The 24,002-nt window shown below is 42.3% G+C and overlaps 1 protein-coding gene across 2 annotated transcripts in view; it reads right to left on the bottom strand.

The window, feature by feature from the left end:
• Positions 1-24,002, bottom strand: part of Map3k1 (mitogen-activated protein kinase kinase kinase 1) — a 66,249-nt gene that overhangs the window by 7,083 nt on the left and 35,164 nt on the right. For both annotated transcript variants that reach the window (XM_038323162.1, XM_038323161.1), the window contains exons 2-16: positions 22,100-22,250; positions 17,888-18,088; positions 14,313-14,513; positions 13,403-13,519; positions 12,877-13,025; positions 10,340-10,461; positions 9,691-9,772; positions 9,303-9,486; positions 7,180-7,458; positions 5,620-5,741; positions 4,640-4,731; positions 4,262-4,451; positions 2,733-3,999; positions 2,049-2,201; positions 1,105-1,267 (exon numbers count right to left, since the gene is read on the bottom strand). In XM_038323162.1, coding sequence (XP_038179090.1) covers positions 1,105-1,267; positions 2,049-2,201; positions 2,733-3,999; positions 4,262-4,451; positions 4,640-4,731; positions 5,620-5,741; positions 7,180-7,458; positions 9,303-9,486; positions 9,691-9,772; positions 10,340-10,461; positions 12,877-13,025; positions 13,403-13,519; positions 14,313-14,513; positions 17,888-18,088; positions 22,100-22,243 — 3,466 coding nt within the window. In that variant the 5' untranslated portion in view covers positions 22,244-22,250. The remainder of the gene's footprint in view (positions 1-1,104; positions 1,268-2,048; positions 2,202-2,732; positions 4,000-4,261; positions 4,452-4,639; positions 4,732-5,619; positions 5,742-7,179; positions 7,459-9,302; positions 9,487-9,690; positions 9,773-10,339; positions 10,462-12,876; positions 13,026-13,402; positions 13,520-14,312; positions 14,514-17,887; positions 18,089-22,099; positions 22,251-24,002) is intronic.

Below are 24,002 nucleotides of genomic sequence, written 5' to 3'. Positions count from 1 at the left end.
AGCTCTGATGGGACAAGTCAAAAACTCAATGAGCCTCACTTATAGATACCTGTAAGAGCCAACCTATCAGCTCTGTATGTCCCCAAGAAAAACAACAGGGAAGTAAGGGACTGAAGAACTCCTGGGTGTCCCTGGGGAGACAGCTCAGTAGGTAGAGTGCCTGCCATGCATGTATGGAGACCTGAGTTCAATCCCCAGAACTAACACTAGAAACCCAGGCATGGTGGTATGGGTCAGCCAGCTCAGCACATCTGATGAGCTTCAGGTTCATAGAGACCCTGTCTTGAAAAACAAAGGTGAAGAGGGACTGAGGTGACACACCCACCACCTTGGATCAGATACCCACATGCACACGCACATGTGCAAACATCCACACGCACACATAAACATGAACTAGAAATGCACTCTTAAATCACACAAGGACTTAAATAATTGCCTAAATAAGCTAGCTGTCCCATCTTAGGTCACTGTTATACATATTACAGAAGTAAAGTCAGTCTGTGTTTAAGAGGATGAGGTTTAACTTTATGCCTCACTACTGTTTTATCTGCAGGAAGGTTTTCAAGTTATATATTAATTTATTTCATTTAGTTTTTTTGAGACAGATTCTCACCTATTAGAGCATGGGCTGGGCTTGAACAGACCACTCTCTTGCCTCAGCCTCTTGAGTGCTCTGATTGCAGACACATGCCCTGCTCAATAACTTTACTTTTATACTGTTAGAGACATTTTTTAAATTGATGACTATTCAGAAAAATATTGAATTTATATTATCCAGGTTTGAAACAAAATAAAACAAAACAAAATCACTCTTAAGAAAGGTTGCTGGGTTGGAGATTATCACTTAGTGGTAAAGTACTTGCCTAGCCTGTACAAGGCCCTGGGCTCAATCCCAAGCACAACAAAACAAAACACCAAGATGGAAAGATTTTAAGGTTTACTATATTTAAAATATAAATACTTTTTGTGTGTACTTGTATATTAGGAATAATTTGTTTTTAGAAACCTAAAAGTATTTATTTTTAAATGAAGCATTCAATAAATTGTCTTTAAGTAGAGGAAAGTTCAGTTTGCGTGCTCATTCATGCTTTACACTTAGCATACCCGCCATCCACTCAATGAAGAGGTTGTAGTTGCTCTTCTCACACGTGGCACCCAGCATCCTGATGATGTTCGGATGGTTCAGGTGGCTCATCATTCTTATCTCTTCCCTTAATGCTTCCACCACTTCTTCCTGCTCAGAAGACGTGTTTCTGACGTAAGTTACCTGTTTTAATAAACATGTTAACAAGGTTTTGAGTTTTGATGTTCTTTGTTTTCAAAACAACCTGATCTAAAACAGACAAATCCAAACTATTTTAAATACAGACAACAAATGGCATTTACCCTCATGAATGCAGGATTCTTTACATAAACCCAACAAATCAACAGGGAAACACAAGTCAGGTAGTTTCAGACAATAAGGATATAGCTTAATAAACTGTAAAAAAATCAGGAAAATGATAAAAGGGGAGGGTGCTGTAGCCAAGATTGTAACTATAGAAAAACAGTAAAAAAATAAGAAAAGCCAACTACAGAGGAACAGTGAGTTTAATGAAAAGTCATTATTTTTGCATTTTGTATGCTCATTCTATGTATTATGTAGATAAGCTCACTGAATGTATTTGTAAGTATGCTCATTATAGAAGGCAAATGACAGACTGAGACACCATCAACTGGCACAGGCGGAGAGGGACAGAATGACAAACCATTGTTCTGACCATCCTGATACTGTATCTTACAATAATGAGCCTCAACTTTTAATAACAGAATTTATGTGTGTGCTGCTTTTTGCAACATCTACTTTGAGCCTGAAGCTTTTCAAAACTGTCAAATGTGGTGGCACAATCCTGTAATCCTGTAATCCAAACACTAGGGAAGTGGAAGCATGATGGCCCCAAGCCAAGCGAACACAAGTGACACTAGAGCACGAAGACACCAGCGTCCCATCCTCTGTCCTAGCTGCACATTCTTCACTGCAGTCTGAACCCTGTGCTACTGATACTAACCTGTTTAACGGCCATTAACGTTCCAGTCCCCACATCTTGTGCTTGGTAACAAGAAGAAAACGCTCCAAGGCCTATTTGCTGCCCTTTCAGCCATTCGGTGTCTTCTCTATAAGGCTGCTTCGCTTTGGTATGTCCTGGCAGAGTCTCTGGGGTCTGCATGCGAAATAAAAGCAATCATTTTACTGTTAAAAGAGCATGATCTTGGGCTGGAGAGATGGCTCAGAGGTTAAGAGCACTGGCTGCTCTTCCAAAGGTCCTGAGTTCAATTCCCAGCAACCACATGGTGGCTCACAACCATCTGTACTGAGATCTGGCACCCTCTTCTGACGTGCGGGCATACATGGAGGCAGAATGTTGTATACATAAGAAATAAATAAATTTTAATAAAAAAAGAGCATGATCTTGTAAAATTAGTCTGTTACTACTGAAATTCCCAAACCACCTATAAATTTGATCTTTGAATGGACAATGTTAACAATAGTATCAAAGGTATAAGTGATAGTCATTTCAGAATCAGTCAGAAGTACCTCTGAAATGGGCTGAGTACTGCCATTGCAATGACTCAAAATTATTACTACATACTTAATTATATATGGAAAACTCTTGCAATCATCTCAAAAGCACCATTTCTCCTAGATCTTAACACGTCCCAAGGAAACTGTAAGATCTGAAGACTATACTCACATCCTGCTGGATGATGATAATATCTTCTCCATTTTCCACCTGTAGCTGAGGAACTATGGGGAGGGCATCTTGGGATGCTGACATTGCCATGGCAATAGCTAAAGCTTCTTCTTCTTCAGCTTCCATCTTTTCTTTGCACTTTTGATTATGATTGACGTCATCTTTGTACGTATTATCATTTTCAGCCTTTTCAGGAGAGAGGACAGCAACTTCAGACTTGAAAGTGACTGTTGTGTCACTTGAAGGCATGGATGCTTCAAGAAGGTCCTCAATACTGGAGTTGAGCTCGGTGTTGACATCTAATCTGCACTTGTCCTCCACTGGGGTGAATACTGTCTCGTCGCTGGGTATAATGGCATCACCACTGTTGCTGCTACTGCCAAAGCTGCCATCGCATTTGGAAGCACTGTTCAGGTCAAGTGTCATGCTATTTTTTGAGGCATCCCCCAGTTTGCTTGTGCTACCCGGGACGGGTCGAGATGGCTTTGGCCTGTGTATGTTACTGGAGGGTGGGGGTCTTGACTGGGTAAAGACTGGAGAGAGTTTATCTGAGTCTCTGTTTTCAGAGCAGTTCCTCTGGAATTGTAGAGAAAACTTGCGCTGTGTTTGAGGAGACGCAGAAGGTATTTTGCAGGGGACAAATGCCTGAGGTCTATGCTTAGAAACATCTGTTACAGAGCCAGCTGGGACAGATGGGGCAGATGAAGAAGGGGTTGATACTGCTGGAAACATCGGGGAATGAGATAAAGGAGAGGAGTTCAAACACTGACTGTGGGGTCTGCCTTTTGTTTGAACCATTGGCTTTGGTTGTTCTGTTGTTGTTGAACTAGGAAGTCCTAGGGAAATGCCAGCCAGTCTGTCAGAAATGTCCTCTGAACTGACACTCAGTCTCGTAGCACATAATCCTTTTCCAGTTTTCTCTAAATGGACCGTGTGCTGAAGGGAACTGCTCTCTGGATGGTTGGTAGGGCCCACTGCCTGCAAGAAGCTGTCCTGTTGGTCATCCAAAGTGTCTTCCACACCCATCTGGATGACCTCAGCAATCTCTACCTCATCTGCAATTGCCAGCAAACGCCGGCGCATTCTGGTGAAGTGAGTGGAACCAGAAGCAGTCAGCATCGTTACCAGCTTAGAAAACACAGCAGGCACTGAAGTCACCATTCTTGCAGAGCTCAAATATATCCTTCGAGAGAGTTTGCCAACCATTGAGTGGGAATTATCAATGGACTGCAAAGTGAAGGCCAAGAGGGACAGCAGCTTCTTATACCTGAAAGACAAACAAAGCAAAACACCTTCAATTAGCAGACAAGTACAAATTACTGAAAAAATACGTACATTTCTTAAAAGGCAACTAATAGCCTGCCCTTGTACACAAAAACCATTTTAGTAAAAAGAATTTGTGAATGTTTAACTAAAAGTAGCCTACTCTTCAGGTTTCTACAATCAAGGACTAAGGTATTAGTATACACCACTTGGGGGAAATGTGAGCAACTAGGAAGAGGGGTACTGATTTCCACAAGAAGGATTACCTGATTTCAACAGGCTCAGCTTGAGAGACGTCAGTACTGACGATATGAGGATAAAATTCAGCAGGAAATTCCAACAGCAATCTGTCTACAAGACACAGGCGGCCCAGGAGTTCTTGCCAGCTGTTTGATTCAGCTTGGTTTCCAAGAATACAACTTAAGACATAATCAACACCACCAACACCAATGGATCCTACAGAAGTAAAAACAAATGATGGAGAAACAGTGTCATAAAATTAATTAACTCCTATTTTAAAAACAGTTGAGTGAATGCATCAATTTATAAAATTACTTCAATATTTTGTAACAGTCCTATGCGAAATCTTAGGTCCAGGAAAACAATAAGTTGTGCCACATGAACTTTAAAGTAGAAGTCATTACCAGCTTTAAGTATTTCTCTCCCAACTGCCAACTCTCCTGCTTGGCCCTTGCACAGCTCCAGCAGTGTTGATATGGACAGCTGACTCGTGCGGCTACAAAGAAACGAAAGTGACCTTTATTAATTCCCCCAGTGTGTCAACAACTCACTGATGAGTAGCAAGTATTATGAGATCTCTCTGCAGTATTTCTTATGTTTTATGTTCAAGCAACTGCCTGGGATAAACAACCAACTGCAGAGCTCCAGAAAGTGGGCTGCTCAGTACCTGCCATCTGACCCCACCCTCGTGCCGACAAACATTATCTGCCCTGCACACGGACACGCTCTCTACGCAACTAACTCATGACTCGGACAGAAAACCAGAGGGAGACCACTCTAACAGAGCAGCAGCAGAAGCAAAGCAAGGGAGGTGGAAGAGTGGTGGCCAATCAAGCCGTGCTGCGATGTGCAGACAGGAACTGCCAGGCAGTATCAACCACGGCTCATTAAACAGAGGGAGCTTTTCTGGCCACTGATCTAAAAGAGGCGTGGCCTGCGCTCACTTTTACTGTCACTGCTCTTCACTGTCAGTTCTGAAGACACCGTGGGAAGATATGAAACCTCGAAAGTTAAAAATGCTCATAGTGACAATAAAATTCCATAACTAATGGAACAGGACTCCTTTCTGACCCACGGAGGCAGAGATGGGATGTGACACATGTTCTCTGAAGCAAGTTCACTCCTATGGTTCTATAGGCCACTCTGTGTTCTTGTTGCCTGGGTTTCAGACTAACACTACAATCCTAACACATCACATGTGCAGCCCCATGCAGTCTGCTGGCCTGGCTTTTACCTGCCACTGGGTTTTTTTCCCTAGTCCTTACAAGCTCTAAACCCTATGCAATTTCACATTACAAAGTAATAATATTTGATTATTCACTAGCACAGGTGTATCAAACACTAAGTGTGAGGTGGGGCCAGGAATTTTCCAGCGAGGCCTTACCTATTGGCATCTGCACACTTGACTAGGATGGTGTCTACAACTGGCCGGAGAAGTCTCTGAAGTTTGATTCTTTCTGCCAGACTGTGGCAAGGTGTATATACCAGCATGGCTCTCAATGTTTTCTGGGGAGAAAAGAAACCTGAAGGTTAGTTTAACTACATTCAAAATACATCAAGAAAATGTCCCAAGCTGAGATAATCTGAGCAGATAAATAAGCCCTAACAGAAGTGGATAACCCAGTGGTGCAAACCAGAGCACTGGTGCGTGATTTCAGCTGGAGGTAGAATCAAGGTTTCTAACATCTGCTCCAAGTCCAGACGTCCTTGGCTACTCCCAGTTCAACTAACATGGTGCTCTAGTTGTAATAGGTTTTTGAGGTCACTGAACTCTGACCCCAATTTATATTCATAGTCACTTATACTTCTCAGAAGGAACATTCACTAGACCCAACTATGAGGGTGTTAGAGAAAAAAAAGATTACAAGAGACTGAAGTCTGAACAATTAGGTAAGAAATCACACCAGTGAGATGGCGCAGTGACCACTGGCACTTGTCACAACATGACAGTCTTGAGTTTGCCCCTTTACCCACATGGAGCTAACCAGGTTTCTGCCAGCGCCCTCTCATTCCACAGGCAGCTGTGGAACATACACCCTATCCCTCTCCACTAACTGTGATCTTCTTCAAGAATTACCCTAAGGCAGGGATTCTTGAGGGCGTGTGAATTTGAGCTCCAGGGGTCGCTAGGCAGTGCCTGCAGACCATTGTGGTTAGCATCTTAAATGTGAGCAGATGTGAGCCATGCACTGTGTGTATATGCCTGTCTTCCCCAGCCTCATGACAGGATGTAGTGTGGCCAGATCCCAGGAGTCTCTGCCACTGTGACTTCTCTACCAGCATGGGCTGTCACCTGGAACTGTGAGCCACAACAAACCCTTCCTTCCTAAAGTTTCTCTTGTCACAGTCACTGGAAAGAAACTGAGAGAATATGGGACCATTTTCTGTAAAAACCTTCTGAATTTTCTCACATGTTTACTGAAGCCAAGAGCAATTTTTATTAAAAATAAATATTCATTAATGTTTTCATACAGCAAAACAAACAAACAACAACAAAACTCAAAGGACACCTTCTAAGTCTAGTCTTGCCTGGTTGTTTCTGTTTCTTGAGACAGGGTCTCCTATTTCCCAGGCTAGCACTGAACTCCCAGGATAGCTCGAGATCAACTTAACTCCTCCTGATCCTCTACCCTCCCCCTTCATCACCATCAAGAAGTTTTAATTTGGTCATATATAGTGTATTCATTCAAGAAAATATATGAATAGCAAGACATTACTACTACACAGGATAAAAGTAAATAAGAAATCATGAGCAGATTAAAATCAGTAAAATTATATGGAGAGATAAAATGGGATATTGTAATTTCTTAGAACTATGGAATAAAAAAATTGGATTTTCTAAAGTTAATTTAGGTAAAGTATTTATTGTTTCTTAAATTTGATACCTACAAAAGACCAAAGAAAGAAAGCTCATAAAGATATGGTTATGGAATAATGTACTTACTAAAGCAGCGACATACACTTTGTAGACAGGGTCGGCACAGACTATGGACAAGACGCTGCAGCACGCCTCCACCACATCCCCTGAGATGCTGGTCTGGGAAGACCCGCTGGCAGCTCCAGCGCTCAAGCTGCTGCCACTGCCGCCTCCAGAATTTCCAGTGCTCTCCCCATTTGCCAACAACAGGGCCCCACTAACATCGTGAGAAAGACGCCGGAGGGCCATCTCTCTTACATTCCAGTTTCTAGAAAATAAGCAGCCAACGAGTTCCATTCCAAACACCTATATAGAACAAACACAATCTGATGAGAAATTAGTGAACCTATGGTAAACTAAGAACAGTTTCTGATAATTAAAAAAATCAGCCACTTCTCAATTCTTTATTACACTTGATAGATAATTTTTTGATTGTCAAATTTTTACAATTAAAAACTTTAGTAATATATACACATTCTTGTGTGGGGGCATGGGTGTACACGTATGTGCATGTCAGCACACTGTGGAGGCCAGAGGTCAACCTTGGGTAGTGTTTCCAGGAGCTGTTCACTTTGGCTTTTTTTTTTTCTGAGATGGAGTCTTCTAGTAGGCTCACCAATTAGGCTAGGCTAATTGGTCACTGAGCCCCACGGGTCCACCTGTCTCACCTTTCCAGAGCTGGGATTGCAAGCACACCAGCAAAGCCAGCTTTCTACAGGAGGCTCGACATCAAACGCAGGATACCCTGCAAACACTTGACTATAAGCCCAGCGCCTTGATTGTCAACTCCATGGTATTTAGAAATGTCTGGCATGTCTATTGAGGACTTTTCTTTTTTCTCTCTCTTTCTCTTGGTTTTTCTGAGACAAGGTTTCTCTGTGTAGTCCTGGCTGTCCTGGAACTTGGCATTGTAAACCAGCCTGCCTTTGCCTCCTGAGTGCTAGGATTAAGGGCTGCGCACCCACTCCCTGGCTGCACTGACTCTAAATTAGGTTAGCTGAGACAGGAAGACCCACCCTACATGTGGTCAGCACCAGTTCATGAGCTGAGGTCCTTGGTCGGAATAAGGAGGAGAAATGAGCTGACGAGCCACTCCTCTCCCTTTGCTTCTGGCCTGCAGACGCAATGTGACCAGTCATCCTGATCCTGTAGCCGTGCCTGCCCCCATGGCCAGCTGTAATGCTTTGAACTGTAAATTCCAACAAATCCTTTGCTCTATGATTACTTCAGGTATCTGGTCACAGCAACAAGACACATGACTAAAACGCAGTGTCTCTCAACTTGAAGTGCTAGTTACTTCAACACAAAGGACACGAGCTTCTTGCACTGCATCAGTTTCAATCCGCCTTCCAGGACGCCCCAAGGCGTAAGCAAAACACAGCAATGACAGCCTTGCCAGAATGGCATCTAACAGCTCAGAATCCACTCAGAGTTCTATGAGATACTCAAACAGACAGGGCCTTTGCAGAATACTGTTCACAAATCAGATGGAAGAATTAAGTTGTGTCTATAAACTCTGTGGATTTGATCAGGTTGGAAAGGAGTAGGGGGTTAACATGGAGAGTGTGTTTCAAGGCTCACAAAGCAGAAAGGCAGCACATTCTATGATGGAGTTAATGTCTTACAAATGCTGATGACTTGGCTTCACTACCATCTCACTACTTCTCCTGGGAGCAAGGGCTATAGAGTCTACATTTAAAAATATAGCAAGCATTCAGCAACCAATGAAATAATTTTGAAGTTGGTCAACCAAAATCTGTGTTTATTGAAGACGAGAAACCCGAGCACATTCTAAATCCTTGCTTGTCCTCTCGGCAAGCGCCTGTTATACAGCAGCGCACAGGAAGGAGAAACTGGGTTTAAATGGCGGCAAACAGAACCACTTGTCAGGAATGAGGGTTAAATATGGGCAAGTCAGCCATCAAAGAGCAGAACTTTCCTTCCTTGCACAGCCTTTTACACTTGTTTAGGAAGAGCACATCTAGGTAGGTGAAAGCTACAAAGAAACTCTCAAGTGTAAACTGCAGCACACATGCAGAAAGGAATTAACCCAAGGGCTAGGAGTCACACTAGCGAAGTGTTTTCCTAAATTAGAAACAACCGAGGGACAGGACACACACAAGAGCTGAACTAAACAGAGAACTGCTCACCTGGATCCACGGCTCAGCCAGCTCTGTGTAAGCAGGAGGGATCTGCTGGGCTCCATAGTGAGTAAGGTTAAAGTTGCTTTCTTGGTTCCTTCTTTGCGACCCAGCCACAGGCTGCTGTGGGGAGACGGGCTGTGGTACAGCTCGCAGGGAGGCAGGGGAATCCACTGGACTCGACAGCTCGTGGCTAAAATCAAAGATTACAAAACTTGTTGCAAAATATTGACAGAAGTCACACTTGGCACTTTGAGACAAGGCTTCACTGTAGCTCAAGCTAGCCTTGAATTCCTGCCTCAGCCTCGATCACAGGTGTATGCCACCATGAGAGGCTAGAGAATGTCATTTCAATTTTTTGTTAAATATACACCAATCAGTAATTCAAAATTCTTACCTGTAGAAGTCATGGGATCTCCACTTAGATCTACAAAGGGGACATATTAAAGGTTCTCTATTTCTTCTACATTCTTCTGCCCCTGAAAAATATAAAGAAAAAAATATTACAAAAATGTAAAACTTAACATTAAGTATTTCTAAATCCTGAGTATTCATAACAGCTAGTGTAGGACTGCTATGGTGGGAGTCTCACAGTCTGGTAGGGTATCAATCTGAAAGCTGGCCAATGCAGTAGAGCGAATTATTCCGATGCTCATACCTACAGAAACGCTGCTTTATCACTCAGGACAGCACTGCTATGCTCGCCATCCTTCCAAGCACACCCCCCTACTCGATGCTGTGGCTAGTCTTTTGATTCACCCTCTGGAAAGCCCGCCCACGTCACCCACCTCCTTCCCGGCTCACAGCTTTGGGCCGGGAAATTTTAGGTTTGCACGCCTTCCATTTCCACCTCCATCACCCTATATACACTGCACTTTTACATCTACACAGATCCTAAATCCTAATTTGCTAAAAACTTCACAAGGAGCTTAAGCAGGACTTTCTTCTGCTCTCCTTCATCTCCCCACAAGCCATGCTGCAATCACAAACAAAACGGTGAGCTAGAATGCAGCCAGGCTGAGCATGGGGACAGATGAGCCACCTACAGATTGACATGCAGTGGTGGTGCAGTTTGTTCCGGCAGCCATCTTCACACACAGTCAGGCTCTCCTCGTCCAGCATGCCCAACAAGCAGATGGGACACATTTGCTCCTCTTCGTCCTTTATGCTGCAAGGGAGGGAAGCAGAGCACTGAACACCAAGTGGTACTCCTCTAGACTATGCACATATCAACCAGAGAGCGTTGTCTGACAGCCCCACCTGATAACCGCAGAGCAGTTCTCTCTCCTACTGATACACAGTAATTTAGAAGCAGATCCACAACTGTGGTGAGTCAGGCTGTTCGCACTGTGAATGCAAGTCAATGCAGGAACTAGAACCCATATATAAACATATAGACGTAAAAAGTACAAGGGAATGGATTTCACTATGGCACCTCCACACGTCATTATACTCTATTCTAACTCATCCTTCTCCTACCTTTCTCCTCTCTATCCACTGTATTTTTTTCTTAAGCATTTTTCAAAATGTTAGCGAGTTGACGAAGCATGTTTGCTAGTTTCTCTTTCTGCATTTTATCTATACACTGAAGTTCTAAGATCATTTTTGCACTTTCATTTTTTGGAGCCGTTTTGTGTATTTTCCATTTGCTTTAATTTTTTTATTTTGAATTTTTATTGCAAGTATATGACTGCTTTGCTTCTATGTATATATATATATGTGTGTGTGTGCCATGTTCATGCCTTGTGCCTGTAGAGGCCAGAAGAAGGTGTCAGATCCCCTGGAACTGGAGTTATAGATGGTTGTAAACTGCCACGGGGGAGCTAGGAACTGAACTTGGGTCCTCTGGAATAGCAGCTGATGCTCTTAACTGCTGGTCCATCTCTCCAGCCCGTATGTCTATTTTCTATTCTTTGGAAATACTATTTGAAATTTTTATAATATTAGATCCCCAGTGTTTAGTGTTTTCTTTTTCTTGATTTTCGTTTTTCCATAAAAATATGTGACTACATGGAACAAAAACTTACACACTATATTACAATATGACAAATGCTTGTGTCTACACTGCTGATATGCCATTGCACCTGGAAAACTCAAATTCCGGCCCACACTAAGAAAGTGTCTTTGACTGTCTTCTAATTTAAGCTATCTAGCTTTAAACATTTATTCTCTTTCTTCAACACAAAGCATAAAGTAAGTTTGGCTTTAGAAGCTCGATAAAGAAAAAAAAAATCAACCTTTCTTTTTTCTTTTCTTTTCCATTTATTTAAAAGAGACAAAGGGTAACGGAAAGGAACCTTATTCAGGAATCAAGATACCCAAATTCTGGTTACGTATGCTATTACCTCTCCTGGCTTCATCCATTTCTAAGAAGCCAGAAGATTTTTAGTTTCACAAATAACTCAAAACGCTCTAGGATTCTAAAGTCAATCCACTGAATCAAAGCCTAAAAATCCCCCGTCCACCCAGTGGCCACGGCACTGCTTCCCCCAGCTCCGTGTTCTGAGGTGGTCACAAGTCTCAGTGAAAGGTGGGATGAAATGACACTCGCCAGCCAGTGCTTCTCAAACCAGGGTGCCCAGGACCACAGATACCCTCTCTCCTGCCCGCAGTAACTGGACCATCTCAGTTTTACACCAAAAGCTTATGTCACAGAACAGAAAGAAACTCAGGTAACAAAATAGGTAGATAACAGACCCCAAATAATACTGGAGACTTGGCAACACCCATGCTTATTATTTCAGGCTGCATTTTGTATCCTTCAGAGCTTATCTTTCCATCTTCCCAGGAACTGGGCAATGTAGAGTTTGTGAAGCACTGTGAACTTTACATAGCTACCAAGGTAACAGCTCCTGGACCTCCTACTACAAACCTACTCCTACTGCTGCTGCTGACCAGTCTACTTAATGAGAACGTGCTTCTCTTCTCCCAGGTAAAGATTCTCTGGAAACATCGATGACTGATGTACTGATGTTACACGACATAAAAATCCTATACCTGAAAGTGATTTTGCAAAGCCACTTTGCCATGTTTCCTTCTACCTCATATGATCTGTAGAACAGTGATAAAATCTACCTGACAAGGTTTTCATAAGAACAGAATGAAGGCTAGATGGTGGTGGCACACGCCTTTAACCCCAGCACTTGGGAGGCAGAGGCAAGTGGATCTCTTTGAGTTTGAGGTCAGCCTGGTAACAAGAGCGAGTTCCAGGACAGCCAGGACTTTTCACAGGGAACCCTGTCTCGAAAAATAAAAAAAGAAAAGAAAAAGAACAGGATGAAACAGTTCTATCAGGTGCTTGGCTAAGGTGATGTCTGACAAAGCAGCCGCTCACTAACTTGCAACTTGCTCCTGCCACCTGCTTTTTCACAAGACGGGACATTATGCTAATCTGTCATTTCTAATGTATAGTGTGGAGAGCAAAAATTCTTCAAGTGACCTTTAATAACCTTTACTTTTGCATGAACATGACAAGTCAAGACTCAGTAATTACACCATTGTATAGCAATTAAGTAGAATAAAAATTATTCCTAAAATTAAAAAGCACCACTAGATGGATCTCAGTTTTGTGCCGAGTACTGACCTGTTTTCTGAACTAGATGTAGACGTGCTAGATGATGACAATGTATGAGAATTGGACATGCGTGAAACAAACTTCTGGATTGTGTTACGAGATGGAGCTTTGATTCTTGAGCTACGCCTACTGTGATATTTCTGGAACAAACTCTCAACCTAACATTGGAAAAAGACAGCGTCAATGATATTGGTGCCATAATTATGCATATGAAGAGGTGAGTTACTCATCTTTATTTGCATACATTTTGCATAAAACTGATTTAAGAGCTTCAAACATAAGACCACAGTTTACTAGGGACAATGATTTTTAAAGCACACCAGTGCTTACTTAAGGTTTTTACAGTTTAGAAACAAACAAAAAATCCAAACCACTTATCGCTCAATAAATCACCAAACAACTTTAAAGGCCTCAGAAAATTCTTCCGTAGCTTCACATGTCCGCCCGCCACTGTCAGTACTCTTAGAAAAATTACAAGACGTATCATACAAGTATACTGTCAATTTTACACTAGAGTTGTATATTAAAAAATTACCTCAAAATTTTTTAAAGTTTTTCTCCATAACATTGGGTCAGAGGGTTCCAGTTGAAACACACGGAGCATAACAAATAACAGGTGAATACAAAACGTTCCACGCCCACAGCTGCAGTTCTGGTGACCACAAAAAAGTCCATGGGTTAATAAATAAGTGAGGCTCCATCAGAATGTCTATGCCTATCCTGCTTGGGCATGCCTAAGTCTATTTTATTAAAATTTCTATGAATATCCTTCATTATCCTCACATATAAAGATACAGGTATTTCCATGCATTAATCTATTTTCAATGAATTTACTCAATTGATTAAATTTATTTTGTTCAAGGTATTCTCATAGTAACAACATCATCCATAGTCTAGATGCATTTTAAATTCACTTTATAAAACTGAGAGCCAGATACATACATGCCTGTATCTTTGGCACTTGCAGACAGAGAGCTCACTGTGAATTCAGAGCAAGCCTAGGTTATAAAGTGAATTTGAAGCAAGCTGGATGGCATAGTGAGACCCTGTCACAGAATGAAAACAGAACAGGGTGGTGGTCCACACCCTTTAATCCCAGCACTCGGCAGGCAAAGGCAGAGGCAGACGGACCTGAGTTCGAGGCCAGACTTCTCTACTTGTCTGTGCAGTTAGGGCTACACAGAAAAACCCTGTCTCAAAAACAAAAAAAAGCAAAACAAAACAAAGCACCAACAATAAGGCTAAAAGAAACCTTCTAATGTCTGGGGATGAGCTAACACTTGTGTGGAGAACATGAAGCACTCAATTTCTAATCACACACACACACACACACACACACACACACACACACACACACACACACACAAAGAAACAAAATGATTCAATAGTATACAGACTTAAAATGGTACCACATACTAATAAAATATAAAGGTGTCGAATACTACCTGTGGCCCAATGAACACCCGGTACTTATTGTCTGGACTGTCTCCCCCAATCAGGAAAGAGTTGGGTCCTATCTGCTGCAGGAGGTACAGCCTGGCCCTCATCACTTTGTTCACACGGCGGTTTGTCTCTTCCGGGCTGTATGGTGAGAAGCCATCTGGTGATGGGGCTCTTCGGGGTGGTGTGATTCTGCCGCTCTGAAACTTTACAACATTGTTCTTTATTAGGTAAATTTTGCACTTCTTTTTTTTAAAAAATATTTATTTATTTATTTATTATGTATACAATATTCTGTCTGTGTGTATGCCTGCAGGCCAGAAGAGGGCACCAGACCCCGTTACAGATGGTTGTGAGCCACCATGTGGTTGCTGGGAATTGAACTCAGGACCTTTGGAAGAGCAGGCAATGCTCTTAACCTCTGAGCCATCTCTCCAGCCCCAAATTTTGTACTTCTTGATAAAAAAATAAATATTTTAAGACAGGTCATACCTAAAGTCATGTGACAGATTTCCCAGAAAAAAAAAAGCTTCTTGTATGAAATATAATTAAGAGCAAAACATTGTTATCTGACACGTTCCTTTGGAAGAACTTCTAAAATCGGGGTCACTCCTAGAAGTGATGATAAATCTTTGCCTGAGAGGCACAATATGGTCATTTTACAGGCTAGGCCATAAACTTGAGTCTTCTAAAATACTATGCAAACCAAAATGAGAGGCATTAAGTGACCACCATACACAGGGAAATGCTGTTTCTAACAGTAAATGCAAACATGCATTCTCCTGGTTTCTACTCAAGGCTCTGGCTAGTGCTCCCTAGAGTAGGACTCACAAACACTGCTATGGAATCCTCCCCAGCTACACTGGCGACACTGCACAGACACTTCCTCCTTTAAAACTCCCCACTGGAGGCCGAGCAAAACTGTCTGTGGCCACAGACATAAACATCATGCTCACCACGCTACTCATTTCCCCCAGAACTTGAGGTCTTGTCATCAACATCCACAAAGAATTATGATTGGTGGAAACACCTGGACTGAATTAATGGTAGCAAAACCAGGAAGCAGCCCAGAACCCATTGGTGGTGTGTAGGTGTGCAGCTGCTGTGGCAAACAGTCTAACAGTTTCTGGAAATTTTAAACTTTTCTTCCGGGAATCCCACCCCAGGTTTGAACTCAAGAGAAATTAGGACATATCTACACACACACTTGATGTGAATGTTTACACCAGTCTTATTCACAGCAGCCCAAAGGAAGATGCAGGACATTTAGTAAACAGATAAAAAAAGATGTGGTGTACGGAAATATCCAACAATCGAAAACGGAACACTGCTGCATGCTCTGACAGGACCCAAGTCACAGTGCCTGCCGCAAAGGCTACCCATAAAAGGCAAACACACAGGCAAAATAGGCCAGCGACTGCCTAGGGCTAATGAAGACTGCTACTAACAGAGCTGCAGATAAACAGCAGTTTACTTGAGCAAGGGAGATCCCATGAATTTGGGCAGCAGTCAAAACGTGGAGTTTCAGAGAGTTGATTTAGCAATGTCCAGGCAGCTTTTACAGGCTAAACACAAAGGAAGGTGAAGCAACTGCTGGACCGGCCACAATGAGCCTTTGCCATATTGGGGTGTATGTGATGGGCACACCCTGGTTATGTAATGAACAGGCTTTCTGTCGTAGTTGACTAAGGCTCAGCCAAGTACAGAAACAACTTCAGGTCAATGATGTCTAGCTCGTCCTCACTGTGCTGTAAAAGTGGGGTGGTTTGGGGGAGGGGATGGGAGGATGTGATTCTGCTTATATGTATGCACGGTCCTCTTTGCTTTGAGGCCTCATGAAATCAAGATGCAAATGGGGGCTTAAGATGAGCTCCCAGGCCAGCAGCTTCTGCTCCAATCCAGCAGCCACACCAGGAGGTAGATGCCAACAGTTCCCACTGTTTGAGCTTCGCGAATGAAGCAAGGCATGAGGGAGAAACAAGCTTGGTTTGAGCAGAGGCTATGAGGAACAGGGACAAGCTCCTGCCCATGACTTTGAAATGTGTGAGCTAGTAAGGTACAGTGTTAATAAGAGAGGTGTGCTTTGGTTAATTTATGTGCTTCCACAACTGTACTCACTGCCATCTGCTCACCTACTCTTGAAACGTCGGAAGTGTCTTAATGTGCAATCTCACCACTAGCCGTCTCTACTGTCCTTCTGCACACCTCTCTGATGTCTGATTTAACATAAAACGCTGCATTTGGTCTACTGTGATATGTGTTGGCTACCAAAGGAAGGAGGACTTTAGAGCCTTTCCACAAAATTATGCCTATTTTCTAGGATAGCCATCACACAGCCCCAAATATGAGCCTAAGCTCAGAGAGCAGACTGTTTCTTTAGATTTATTTGCTTTTATTTTATGTGTGCAACTGTTTACCTACATGCATGTATGTGCTCTGTGTAGGTCCAAGGCCATTAAAACTACAAAAGGGCATCAGAAACCCAACAGTGGAGTCCCATGCGGCTGTGAGCCACCTTGTGGGTGCTGGGGCTGGAACCTGGCCCCGGGAAGAGCAGCAAACGCTCCTAATTGCTGAGCTACCCTCCAGCCTCATGGAAGCAGTTGTGATGTGATATGAAAGAACAGCACTGGCTTCTTCCAGCCGGCACGTCAAATCCATATGGTGACACTTTATGCCCTGAATGGATCTTATGGATGTTCGTTTCAACATATACTATTTATTTGGAAAATATTGGTTTACTAAATTACACAGACATACTTAATTATTTAATGTTAAAAACATTTTATATCGTTAGTCTTAGAAGTCTAAATACTGAGAAACAGTGAAGCATAGTGGAAATCTTTTTCTAAAATTTTACGTTTTGCTTTGGAACTTCAAGCATCAGCGGTGAAAACACTATTTTCCTTGGTGACAGTTTCCTTCAGGTCACTTCAGGAAGAAGGCTAAATACGTGTCTGAACAGTCACACTTTGTCGGCTATTCTTTCAATTAACAGTTTTGGTCCAGGAAAACAGGATGATTGGCCCAGCCTGCAACCCCAACAGCTGTATAAAGGCTTTTCCTTGAGACGATGAACATATTATAGTATATGGCAGAAGTGCCTTATCCAAGTGTCCCATTTTATCACACATCACAGAATACTAAAAGGGGTTGAGATTCAAAAAGTAATTTCCTTGACAAAGTTCTTAAAACAAAGTAACCCATTTCTTTCATGGGTAATCTACAGCAAGTGAGAGCAAAAATTCTCTAAGACAGAGTAAATGCAGGAGGACAGAAGGCATGAAAATGCACCAACAAAACTGGTGTTTTGCACAATGAATATATGCTAATAAAGGGGAAACTCCAATTCTAGTGCCGCAGTCTAGTGTTAACTGGGGCAAAAGCATCAGCAACTTTATTAGTCACTAGTGTACTAATGAGAGGGACAGACACTGGCTTTAGTACAGAACTAGTTTGGGCTTGACAGACCCCAGAAAGCACTTCCCGAGTCCCCCATCAGCCTTCAGATCAAGCACACTCTAACGCTGCTGCTCTGTGGCACAGCTGGGCAACCCTCTCTGTTCAGATCTTAACTCACAGGCACCGGGGAGACTCGCTTCCGTCTCACTCCTGGGGATTCCGGTTTCACTGAGCGCCCTGATGGGGAGCTGCCAGGAGAGGGGCTGCGTCTGCCTTTGGGGGCTGCTGAAGCAGAGCTCGCTTGGCCCTCTCCTTGAGGTTCAGCTGCCAGGTTACTCATTTCAGATCCATCTCCTTTAATAGGGATTGGTTTTACCACCTGAAACAAAAATAGTCCAATGTTTCGATTACTTAAAGATATACAAAGAAGTACACCTGAACATCACAGAGCGGGAAAATTAATGTGTTACTATACGATATTAATACAACTATACCAGATAATAGGTCACAATTTGGTATTACATTCTCACTAATGTTGGGAGATTATTTTTACTTACACAAATGTCATTATTTTGTGTTCATACTAAAGTTACTGTACAAAATTTTAGAAAAACTATTGCTATTTGTTGTAATCTTTAGCTCATTTAATATTCAGAATTAACATAAATTAGGAATTAAATGCAGAATTAGCATTTCAAGAAATGTTCTTTTGGACAGAGGGCTGATCTCCAAAATATACAAAGAACTTAAGAAATTGGTCATCAAAAAAAAAAAACAAATAATCCAATAAAAATATGGAGTACAGACCTAAACTCTCAACAGAGGAGTCTAAAATGGCTGAAAGACACTTAAGAAAATGCTCAACATCCTTAGCCATCAGAGAAATGCAAATCAAAACAACTCTGAGATTCCATCTTACACCTGTAAGAATGGCCAAGATCAATAACACTGATGACAACTTATGCTGGAGAGGATGTGGGGTAAAGGGAACACTGCTGCATTGCTTGTGGGGGTGCAAACTTCTCAGAAAATTAGGAAACAACCTTCCTAAAGACCCAGTAATGCCACTTTTGGGTATATACCCAAAGGATGCTCAATCGTACCACAAGGACACGTGTTCAACTATGTTCACAGCGGCATTGTTTATCAGAGCTAGAACCTGGAAACAAGCTAAATGTCCCTCAACCGAAGAATGGATAAGGAAAATATGGTACATTTACACACAGCAGAAAAAAATAATGACATCTTGAAATTTGCAGGCAAATGGATGGAGCTAAAAAACACCATACTGAGTAAGGTAACCCAGACCCAGAAAGACAATTACCACATGTACTCACTCATACGTGGCTTTTAGACATAAAGCAAAGAAAACCAGCCTAGAAATCACAATCCCAGAGAACCTAGACAACCCTCAGAGAGACATACATGGATCTAATCTACATGGGAAGTAGAAAAAGCCAAGATCTCCTGATTAAATTGGGAGCATGTGGACAGTAGGAGACGGTAGGAGGGGAGAGAAAGGGAGGGGAGCAGAGAAAAAATATATAGCTCAATAAAAACAGTAATAAAAAATGTTCTTTTGTTTTGAAAAAATGTAGGCCATAAAGCAGTAATAATAGGTATTAATTTAAGTAGTCAAATACAGTTTGGTGATATTAAACTATCTTGAAAATGTTATTTTACAATAGTTTTAAGGTATAGCTCAAGAGGCCAGCACAGCTCAGTGGTACAGTGATGGCTCAGCATGCATGAGGCCCTCGGTTCAAATCCCAGTAGTAAGGGGGGAAAAAGATTAAGGGGCTGGAAAAAGCCAAGGATGCTTCAAGCTTAAAGACCAATTTCTTAAATTGGAAACATGCAATTTACACAGCCTGCTGCTGCTATTGCCATGTTTAAATACAGGCCTCTTAGACCGAATGTTCAGGACGGCTGAAGCCGGCTCCTCCTGGCATCCCTCACTTCCTCCTATGATAGCACAGTCTAACTTCACTCATCTTTACAGTCCTACTGTTCGTAAAACCTCTGTCAATGGTGCCTACATTCTTTAATCTTGTTTGGTAGTTTAAAAAAAGATTTTTATTATTTTTAATCATGGGGATGTGTGCACAGGAGCGCAGGTGCCTGAGGACGACAGAGGCAGTGACCTCCCTGGATCTGGAGTTACAGACAGTTGTGAGTCACCAAATGTGGCTGCTGGGAGCCATCTCAGCTCCTTTGAAAGAACAGTGTGTGCTCTAACAGCTGAGCCATTTCTCCAGCCTCTAAAATCTCCTAAAAAGCTGCATTTATTTATTTGTTTGTTTGTACATATGTTGGGGGGCGCACATGCACACACATCAGAGAATAACTTGTGTGAGTTGGTTCTCTCCTACCGTGTAGGCCCTGAGGATGAAGCGCTGGCAGGGTGACCTGGAGCAAGCTCTATCCACTGAGCCGACTTATTGGCCCCCAATCTACATTTTTTCGTCTTTCCTAGCTCTTTATTGTTCTTCTGCTCACTCCACACATCTGGCACCTACTCATTAAGTGCTTTGCATTATTTTACACACCATTTAACTTGCTGTGTAGAAGCCTGAATTTCCCATCTGGAGCTATTTATTTTTTATTTGCTGTTTTGAGGAGGTTTGAAGGCAATTTAATAAAAAATAAAAATAAACAAAATTAGACCTCCCAAGTAGACAATAAACTCCTTAAGGATAATTTGAAATCTGTGAGTAATAAAATTCAGGATGGGCAATTATGCTCAAGGATCACATGTTATATTTCATATTCTGCTCATCTCTTCTTCTCCCCCCGCACCCCGTCCTACATATATAGGCAAGGTATTTAAGTATTTACTGGAAAGTAGACAGTAATAAAAATTTTGTATTAAATGCTGTAACATTATTTTGGTTGGTTTTGCCATATGACACCACAGAACAGCTCCAGCTCCAAGAGCCTGCAGAGGAGCAAGCTCTTTTTGGGTGGCTTTCATTGCTCAGGAGTGCTTTACAGCAACCGAGCAGAAACATAACCCCATTCTTACAACTTATTTACTTTTATGTACATTGGTGTTTCACCTGCAGATATGTCTGTATTAGGGCATTGGGTTCCCTGGAACAGGGGTTACAGACGGCTCAGAGTTGCCATGTGGGTGCTGGGAACTGAACCCATGTCCTCCAGAAGAGCAGCCAGTGCTCTCTCCAGCCCAAAATATGCCTTTATTAACTGCCACCTCAACAAGCTGTTTCAGTAAAACACTCTAAGCTAAGCCCACGATTTCCCCATCTTCTGCAATGAATAAAATGGTGAAGGACCCCACCAGGACCCCAAGAGAAGGAAAGGTGCAGAAGCCTACTTGACCATAATGGTGGCAAAAAGAGATGGCAGGCAGGGGATATTTAGAGTTTTCCCGTGGTACTGCACAAGAGACAGCAGTTCAATGGAGGAGTCTAAAGACTTGGGGCTACCAAGAGACTGAAGTAGAGGCCAGTTAGCTGCAAGGCCTCCAGCAGCACGTGGACGGCACCAAAGGCAGCCACTAGTCAAACACACTGTCAAGCACCTAAAGGTGGCTCATATGACTGACGACTAGGTTTAAACTTTGGTGGGGTCAGAGATGGTTCAGCAGTTACAGCGCTGGCTGGTGCTGTTCTACATGACCTGGGTTTTGAGTCCCAGCATCCGCAGATGGCAACTCAGTCATCTGCGAGTACAGTCCCAGGGGATCCGAGGCCTTCTGGCCTCTGTGGGTACCGGGTTATGTACATTATACACAGACAACATGCAGGCAAGACACTAATACACTTAAAATAACGTTTGGAAGTTTAAATTTTTACTTTCATATTTAGCTAATTAGTTTAAACTTAAAGAGGTCAGTGGGATGAAGATGAAGGCTAGAAGATTATGGGGTGGTTTTATCAGGTCCTGACTGGAGTGTAATAAATCTTATCACTGCTATCTCTATTTCAAAAGAAAAATATAAGCAGAATCCAGGCCCTTCTTCCTGTGTATTAATGCAGAAGCACGTTACATTCTCAATGTTTTAGCGGAAAAAAATCACAGCACAGCATACCTATACTTGTCTTCCTTAACCTGGTTATTCTTTTGACAAACTCCAGAAATTTTATCTTTAACTCCTGGGTTTACTTAATCTAACTGTTTCTTACCATCACAAATAAACAGATTTTTGTCAGAAAGCACATTATGAAATTGCTGAGGCACAGACGCTGACATTAGAGGGCAGTGTGGCTCCAAGCGCGCCATCAAATGCTTTCTACAGTCGCTTAAGTTGTCTAATGAGCAGGGTTTTAATGAGCAGGTTTCCTGGCTTAGCTCAGGAAATAGGAAGCGACTGCGGAGTTTCTCACTTCCTCTACACTCCCTCCCAGAGCGGTGCCTCAGTGCTCACCACAGGGCCTCTCCTGCTTCTCCTTTCCAACCACTCGTGCTTCCAGGCAGGCATACAGGTGGCCTTCAGTTTCTCCCTGATCATTCGCTCCTCTGGGCGATCGTCCATCTTGTGCAATCCTTTGAGGGTTTCTTTATTCTCCATGTCTCGGCTAAAATCAAGGGAGAAAAGAGGACAAGGAGAAAAGTCAGATAAAAAAAGATAATTTCCAAGGACAAGTGAACAGTGTGGTTGTTTTACACTCTGGTTACAGGTACCTGAAAAGACAGGTGGTAGAACCCACAGAAGATTGAGGTAAAGTATGAACACAATGTACATAATCATTACTGTGCTTAATGTGGATACTGTTGAATGTCATCTGCTACCATCAACTTTAATAACATCCCTAAAAGGGGGCTCAGCAGTTAAGAGCGCTGGCTGCGCTTCCAGAGGACCCAGGTTCAATTTCCAGCACCCACATGGCAGCTCACAACTGTCTGTAACTCCAGTTCCAAGGGATCTAACACCTTTACACTGATGCACATAAAATAAATAAGTTAAATAAATTTAAAAAATAGTATCTCTAAAAAAGGTTTTACTCAGGGGTTGTATACTTACTAATAATATCAGTGCAGGTCCTTCCCAGCAGTTACCAAAACTAACCCAAAATATTAACCCCTGCTTTAACACAGACTGCCCACCACACCAATATTATAATACACAAGAAACACTTCTTATTTGTATATTATTACTCTTACTCCAGAATTTCTAATTTTCGTGTCAACATACACAGAACCATGGAGGTACGCTTAGTTTCTATAATGAACTAAGTAAAGGCTGAACAAACTACACAGAATTTAACTAGAACTATATCCTAAAATAACTTTGCACTGCCTGTTCAAGTCTGCATGTTCCCGGAACAAGAACACCATGATGATGCACTTGGTATTCATAACTAGACCTGCCACAAACATTCTGACGTGTCACCAGAATTAAGATCATCTTTAAGCTAGGAACTAATTTTTGGGAATTAATTTGACAAAGTCTAACAGGTGAAGCAGCACTCTCTGGAAGATCACTAATTTCAAAACATATCCATCTCGATGTACATACGCATATACATGCACACCACATAGATTTCAAAGTCGTGTTCGGACAGAACACTAAGTACCTCTATTCTGAGAGAAGTACCAAGTTTTAAAACTATAGACTAACCTTAATAACTGTTTTTTTTTTTTAAATTTTTTGAAAGCCAGTAAAGTTAGAGAATAATAGTTTTCTACCCTGGAAGGAAGAGGAAGTACTGTGGAAACGTCAGGAATGATGACCTTGAACTCACTAAAATGTCATCTTTGAACTTGTCTAGGAATTTTCCAGTTATTCATAACTCTGAGGCAGCAGCTTCAGCAAAGCAAACCAAACACAAAATAAACTGGAGCAGAGAGGAAATGCCCATCTCACTCCAGTGAAATACCTATGCTGTGCAGGGCTGGGAACCACAGCAAGCACAGTGTCCGAAATGGCTCTAACTGCATTTAGGAAGACTCCGAATCTTACAAATGTACAGTCAGGGCACATGGCAAACATTCCTGCTACCAAAACTGCTCCAAAGGATGAAAACACTGTTTTAGACGGTGGTTCAGGTGCTTAGCAGTATCTGGCTGTTTCCATGCTGATGATGTAGTGTGTTCTTGATGATGTCAGAGGAAGAGAGGAAGCAAGAAAGGCAGACAGGATGTGAAGGGAGGAGAAGAGAGAGGAGGAAAAAGTAGGATGTGGGAACCGATTTCCTCTGAACTGCCCAGCTCCCTGCCTGAAGACAGCTCCCTTAAGACTTGAAGAAAGAACACTTCAAGGACCTAGAAGGAAACAAACTGAGGAGCCCCAAGAAGCTCCTCAACTTAGAAGGGTCTGTTACAGGCCT

This window comes from Arvicola amphibius, chromosome 3 (assembly GCF_903992535.2).
Source record: "Arvicola amphibius chromosome 3, mArvAmp1.2, whole genome shotgun sequence".
Taxonomy (NCBI): domain Eukaryota; kingdom Metazoa; phylum Chordata; class Mammalia; order Rodentia; family Cricetidae; genus Arvicola; species Arvicola amphibius.
Note: the sequence above shows the minus strand (reverse complement) of the source record. Positions and strands in the feature narration are given on the sequence as shown.